Raw genomic sequence first — 6,515 nt, 5'->3', positions numbered from 1 at the left:
CTCTTAACATTTGCAATGGCATGGATGGAACTGGAGAGCATTATGCTAAGTTAAATAAGCCAGTCTATGAAGGAAATACACCACATGATCTCACTCACTCATGGATAATAAAGACCATTATAGACTTAAGAACAAAAATAGATTCAGAGGCAGAGCTGCCTCCAACAGATTGTCAAACTACAGCGGGAAGGCCGGGGAGGGTTGAGGGGTGGGGGGCAGAGGGTAAGGGATCAACCAAAGGACTTATATGCATGCATATAAGCGTAACAAGTGGACATAAGACACAGGGGGTGGGGAGGCTGGGGATTGTTCAGGGCGGGAAAAAATGGAGACATATGTAGTACTCTTTGTAATACTTTAAGCAATAAAACAATTAAAAATAAATAAATAAAATGTCAGATTACTCCCATGATTAACAGTTACTTCAAGCCATCACTTCTATCTGGATAACTTTAATAGCCTCTAAACCAGTCTCCCTCCTGTTGCGTTGCCCTCCTACAGTCAGTTCTCCACAGCATAGCCAGAGTGATCTACTGGAAATGTAAATCATTTCAAGTTCTGCCCTTGCTCAAAATCCTCTCATAAATTTCCATCCCCATTCAAGTATAAAATGTAAAGTTGTTATTTGGCATACTCATTTCACATGATCTAATTTTACCACCTTGTCACTTGTTCTCCTTTCATTCCAGATACCCTTATCTGCATTCTGGTCCTTGAACTCACCAATCTTGTTCCTTTCTAAAATTTTATCTTACTGTTCCTTTTGCCTGAATACTTTTCCCTCAGAATTTTTCAAAATACATAATTCATGCCTTTGTTTAATAGCAGTTTTAAGATAGACTGTCCTTGATCTTATTTAAAATAACTTTATATCCTATGTTCTTTTGTTTTTGATGTCCTGTTACTCCTTGAAATTATATAATTACCTACTTACTTTTTTAAATTTTAACTTTTTAAACTGTATATGAGGAGCTCTGATTTAGATATGCTTCCTAGAGTTAGGTCATGTTTTGCCTACCATGTAAAATAATCTCGTGTGTTATTCATGTTCTAGGAGTGAATTTGATGGAGATCTACAGTCCCAACTTCTGAGTAAAGCCAATGAGGAAGATAAAAACTGTAGCAGAGCTCTCTCTGTGGTAAGCACCGTTGTTCGAGCTGCAAAAGACCTTTTGCACAGAGCTCTTGCTGTGGATGGTAAGACTTTTACTTTCTTAATAATCATCATATTAGGTTAATTATGCACAGTTACTGAAGAGGAACCATCTGGTAGACTTCCAGAGTGTTTTGTTCATTGTAGACCTACACATACACATACAATCATTTTGGATCAACGCTTCATACAGCATTGCAGACTGTTTTAGAATGTTCAAAAGCCTGATAATTATTATTTTCTTAAACTAGTAAAAGAAAAACTCTTGATTAAACTGAGTGTTTACTTTATCTTTTCATAGTCAAAAAGCATTTTTTCTCCTTTAGACCAGTTTTTCTTCCTATATGTGTTATTTCCAGTAATGTTATTGCCATTTACCCAAAGTCTGAGTAACCCTAGACATTTCTCCTAATTCTTCTGTCTAAATTGAGCTTTATGAAACTCCAGTTTGTATTCTCCATTCTGTCGGTTCTCTCCTAGTTCAGGGTGCCATGGTGCAAGCATATGTCCTCTTTTTTATGGGTGGATCACAACCTAATAATCTCACTGCCACCTTTCCCTTATTCCCTGTCTAGTTATCGAGGCCTCTTCTTCACTGGCAATAGAGTTATATTTACAAAAACATTCACTGTTACCCACCCCACCTTGCTGTTACTTATAACACTTGTTCCTAAGCCTATTTGAATATCAAAATTACCAGAGAAACTTGCTAAAAATGAAGAATATTTGACCCATTCAAATTAAGGGTTTCGGCTGGGCTAGGGATCGGTATCCTATCTACACTAATAAAAGAGAAAGATGCAACTTGACTGTACCTTCATGACACCCACCAGCCAATCATGAGTGAATATGCAAATTAACCCAACAAAGATGGCTGGTTAATTTTCATACACAGACACCGAGCAGCCAGTGGAGGGGTGGATTGCTTGTGTCATCACCATGGTGACGATGCAGGAGTTCCACACAACCCCAGCCGCTCCAGGCCTCTGGGCTGCGTGAAAAGGCAGAAAGGCAGCTCCGGGCTGGAGCGAAGGCACTGCTGGCAGCCAGGGGAAGGAAGGCCCATTCTGCACGAATCTTCGTGCATTGGGCCTCTAGTCCTATTATAATAAAAGGCTAATATGCAAATCGACCAAACAGCGGAACAGCCCATCGCTGTGACACAAACTGACCACAAGGGGGCAGAAGCTCAACGCAGGAACTGCTCCCTGGTGGTCAGTGTGCTCCCACAGGGGGAGTGCCACTCTGCCAGAAGCTCTGAGCTGGGCTCACAGCTGGTGAGCACAGTGGCAGTGGCGGGAGCCTTCCCTGCCTCCATGGCAGCACTAAGGATGTCTGACTGCCGGCTTAGGCCCTCTTTCCCCGGGGAACAGGCCTAAGTTATCAGTTGGACACCCCCCGAGGGCTCCTGGGCTGCGAGAGGGCACAGGCCTGGCTGAGGGACACCCCCTCCTCCCCCGAGTGCATGAATTTCGTGCACTGCGCCCCTAGTTTTTAAATAAGCACCTAGCAATAGCTGACTTAAAAACAAATATTTGGAATAATTGATTGGCTTTCAACATAAAAGTTTTTATAATGTAGACTCAATTTATCTTTCAGCACCATGTTCATGGGTAAAAATGAGTAAAATGTCTATCAGCAAAGTGCTTTACATGGGAAAACAGAAGGCATTATATTTTAACAGCAAACATTTTTGGAGTGCTTAATATGTATAGGAATTGTTCTAAGTATTTTTGGTATATTAACTCAATCTTTATAACATCATATAAGGGGAGTACTTTTAGTATCCTTTTTTATAGGTGATTACTGAGGCATATACAGATTAAGTAATTTGCCTAATGTCACAAAAACCAAGTGTGATACCAAGATTAGTGGTTTAAAATCATGACTTGTACTCTAGGTTTTAATCCCGACTCCATCATTTTACAGATATGTGATTTTGGGCAAGGTACTTAAACAATATATGCCTAGGTTTCCCTTCTAAAAAGTAGGGATAATAAAAGTTTCTTATTGATTGAGATAATACATGTAAATAAAGCCCTTATAATAGTGTCAGGTCCTAATAAGCACTCGTCGACATCAACTATAATTTTGCTTAAAATAATAAAATATAAATTTAGTACAGCATATATTCATTACAGTGAAATTACTTTCTAATTATAGTTTTAATACCCTTTTTAGCTGATGACATTCCAGAACTGCTTAGCTCTTCCAGTCTGTTTTCCATGCTGCTTCCCCTTATTATAGCCTACATAGGACCAGTAGCTGCTGCTATTCCCAAGGTATGTAATTTAATTTTATAACTGAATCTTTTTTAAAACGAAATCATTTTTTTAGACTTTGTATCCTTTCTTTAAGAATATTTTAATCTTTGAAGTACCTGGGTTACAGGTAACAAGCAGAGATAGACATGTTAATTGATAGAAATTATTAAATCTCTTTGTGTTACTGGTATTGTTTACTGCATTGTTATGCTTACTTATTGGCTTTACATTTGAAAAATTTGGGAATAGGAAATATATTTTAGAAATATGGCATGTAAGGAAAGCTTACGTTAACTGAGATTTTTAAATTTATGAGATTGATGCCAAATTTCCATTTTGAATAAAAATAGCCAGTATAAAAGGAGAGGAGTATTTTTTAAATTGTGAAATTGTCAAGACAAGGAAGAAATTATAAACTATTGATGCTTTGCCATAATTATTGAGTGACACTTAGTTTACTATAGATCACAAAATGGCAAGGCATATAAGCGTAACCAATGGACATAAGACACTGGGGGATAGGGGAGGCTAGGGGACTGTCTAGGGCGGGGGGAAAAATGGACACATATGTAATACCCTTTGTAATACTTTAAGCAATAAAAAAAAGTATTTAAAAATAGAGACTAATTTATCTTCATATAACATTTAAGACATCTATGATAAATCGTTTTTTCTCATTGAACAAATTTCTTGTTAAACACTTAGCTAGAAGAAACTCTAGATGGGAATTCTTAATAATAAGAATAACCAACAATTATAGTAATTAATAATTTTAAAGCAACTTTCACATTTATTATCTCATTTAATCTTTTCTTTTGTATGTGTAAATGTACTAGGTTGCTGTAGAAGTCTTTGGCCTTGTCCAACAGCTGCTTCCCTCAGTTGCCATTTTGAATCAGAAGTATGCTCCTCCTGCGTTCAATCCTAATCAGTCAACTGATAGCACCACAGGAAACCAGCCCGAACAAGGCCTCTCTGCTTGTACAACCTCTAATCACTATGCTGTCATAGAGAGTGAACACCCCTATAAACCTGCATGTGTGATGCACTACAAGGTAGGCACCGATTTTTAGGGAGAGTTTAAAACTTGGTTTGATGTTCTATAATGATATCTTAAAGGATACTTAGCCTCTGCTCAGAAGTGTAACTTCTTCTATAGTATTTAAACATAGAGAATCACAAGGTAATTAGGCATTGTCAGATACACAAAAGAACGGAATTTTTATCATTAAAGAGCAGTTTTGCAGGGTTTATAAAAGTTGTTCTCATAGTTTTTACAAGTATAGTGCAGTATATAATGCTTAACTGCATATTATATATTTTAGTAGTAGATATAACCATTAAAACTTAAAAAGCATACTTTTGGAACTGAAATTATTTGTACTACAGCCTCAGCTCTCACAATGTATATACATAATGTAGGATTTGAAGTACTCTATTAATGGGAGGTTAAAAGTTTACTGCTGTTGCCAGAAAAAATATTTATACAGATTAATGGATGAACTACACCTTTTTAATAGTACAAATCAACCTCTTCATGTTTCTTTCTTTTTTTAATCCTCACCTGAGGATATTTTTCCCTTGATTTTCAGACAGAGTGGAAGGGAGGGAGAAGGAACAAAGAGAGAGAGAAACATCAATGTGAAAGAAATACATTGATTGGTTGCCTTCCACACATGCCCAGACCAGGACTGGGGATTGAACCCGTAACTGAGATATATACTCTTGACTGAAATTGAACCTACGACTCTTCAGTCCTCAGGCCGACACTCTAACCATTGAGAAAACTGGCCAGGGCCCTCTTCATGTTTCTTAACCATTCTTTGTGGGTGGCCTGTTTGCTTTTTAAAGTGTAAATAAAAGTACCTGGGTTAAAAAAGAAAAAGTACTCTTTTGTACATAATGTAAAAAATACATATGAAACATTTATAAATATAATATAGAATATCCAAAATCTTTATTTCTTGCTTTTTAAATTGTATCATGTAAATTGAAGAGAATTGAATTATAAGTTTGTTTTATGTGTTTATAAAGTATTTAGCTTTTTATTGTAGACTATGGTAAACATAAAATGACAAACTAGTACAGTTACTTCATTTTATCCATCATCCTAGATTCAACAGTTAGTTATCACCTCTTGACCTAACCTATTTCATTTATTTTCTGCCCATTTTGTTCTTTCCTAAATTGTTTTAAAGCACAACCATGGATATTTCATTATATATCTTTAAAATATGAGGACCCATAAAAAATCCCATATTATCACACTAAAAAACTACTAGTTCCTTTCTAACACTAAATATGCATATTTTAATTATTTGAATTACAATCCAGATAAGATCCATACATTGTGATTGGTTCTATCTCTTAAGTTCATAGGTTTCCCTCCATCTCTCTTTTTTTGTTTCCTTGAATTTTATTTAAGAAATTAGATCCTATGTCTTTGTTGGATAGGAGCCTCTAGCTTGCTTCCTGCATTCATTGCACACCCTGTTTTCATTCATAGCATTCTTTCTCTTTGGTATGATAAGATGTTCTAGGATCGTTTTATACATTTCTTGCCTCATATCTGAAACCAGCCATTTTTTTCAAAGTGCCCTGGTTCCTTTTAAGGGTGATGGGTATTTAAAAGCCGAAATCTAGCACTAGAGATGCTCATTTCTCCTGAGTTGGTCATTGTTTTTAAATATTTATAGTGCCATAACTAACACATACACTCACACATAAACACATGTTTATACACACAGGCAATTGTTATTTTATATATGTACTAGAGGCCCACTCGGGCGGGAAACGGGGGTCCCTCAGCCTAGCCTGTGCCCTCTCGCAATCTGGGACCCCTCAGGAGATAACGCCCTGCTGGCTTAGGCCTGCTCCCAGGTGGCATAGGGCAGGCCCAATCCCTAGGTGCAGCCCCTGGTCGGGCTCAGAGCAGGGCTGATTGGGGAGTTGGGGCGCCGCCCCCTGTCATTCACAGAGCAGGGCAGATGGGGAGGTTGCAATGCTACCCTCAGTCACACTCGGGGTAGGGCCGATTTGGGGGTTGGAGCACCGCCCCCTGTCACACTCAAGGCAGGGTCGATGGAGAGGGTGCGGCG

The 6,515-nt window shown here is 37.8% G+C and overlaps 1 protein-coding gene across 1 annotated transcript in view; it reads left to right on the top strand.

The window, feature by feature from the left end:
* The window catches only part of MYCBP2 (MYC binding protein 2, E3 ubiquitin protein ligase), a 253,516-nt gene that overhangs the window by 119,805 nt on the left and 127,196 nt on the right, over positions 1–6,515 (top strand). The window contains 3 exon segments of the mRNA XM_015558101.1: positions 1,055–1,197; positions 3,335–3,435; positions 4,254–4,472. Of these exon segments, the coding sequence (XP_015413587.1) occupies positions 1,055–1,197; positions 3,335–3,435; positions 4,254–4,472 (463 nt within the window).

This window comes from Myotis davidii, unplaced genomic scaffold (genome assembly GCF_000327345.1).
Source record: "Myotis davidii unplaced genomic scaffold, ASM32734v1 scaffold268, whole genome shotgun sequence".
NCBI lineage: Eukaryota > Metazoa > Chordata > Mammalia > Chiroptera > Vespertilionidae > Myotis > Myotis davidii.
The sequence above is the reverse complement of the archived record's forward strand: the minus strand, read 5'-3'. Positions and strand labels throughout refer to the sequence as shown.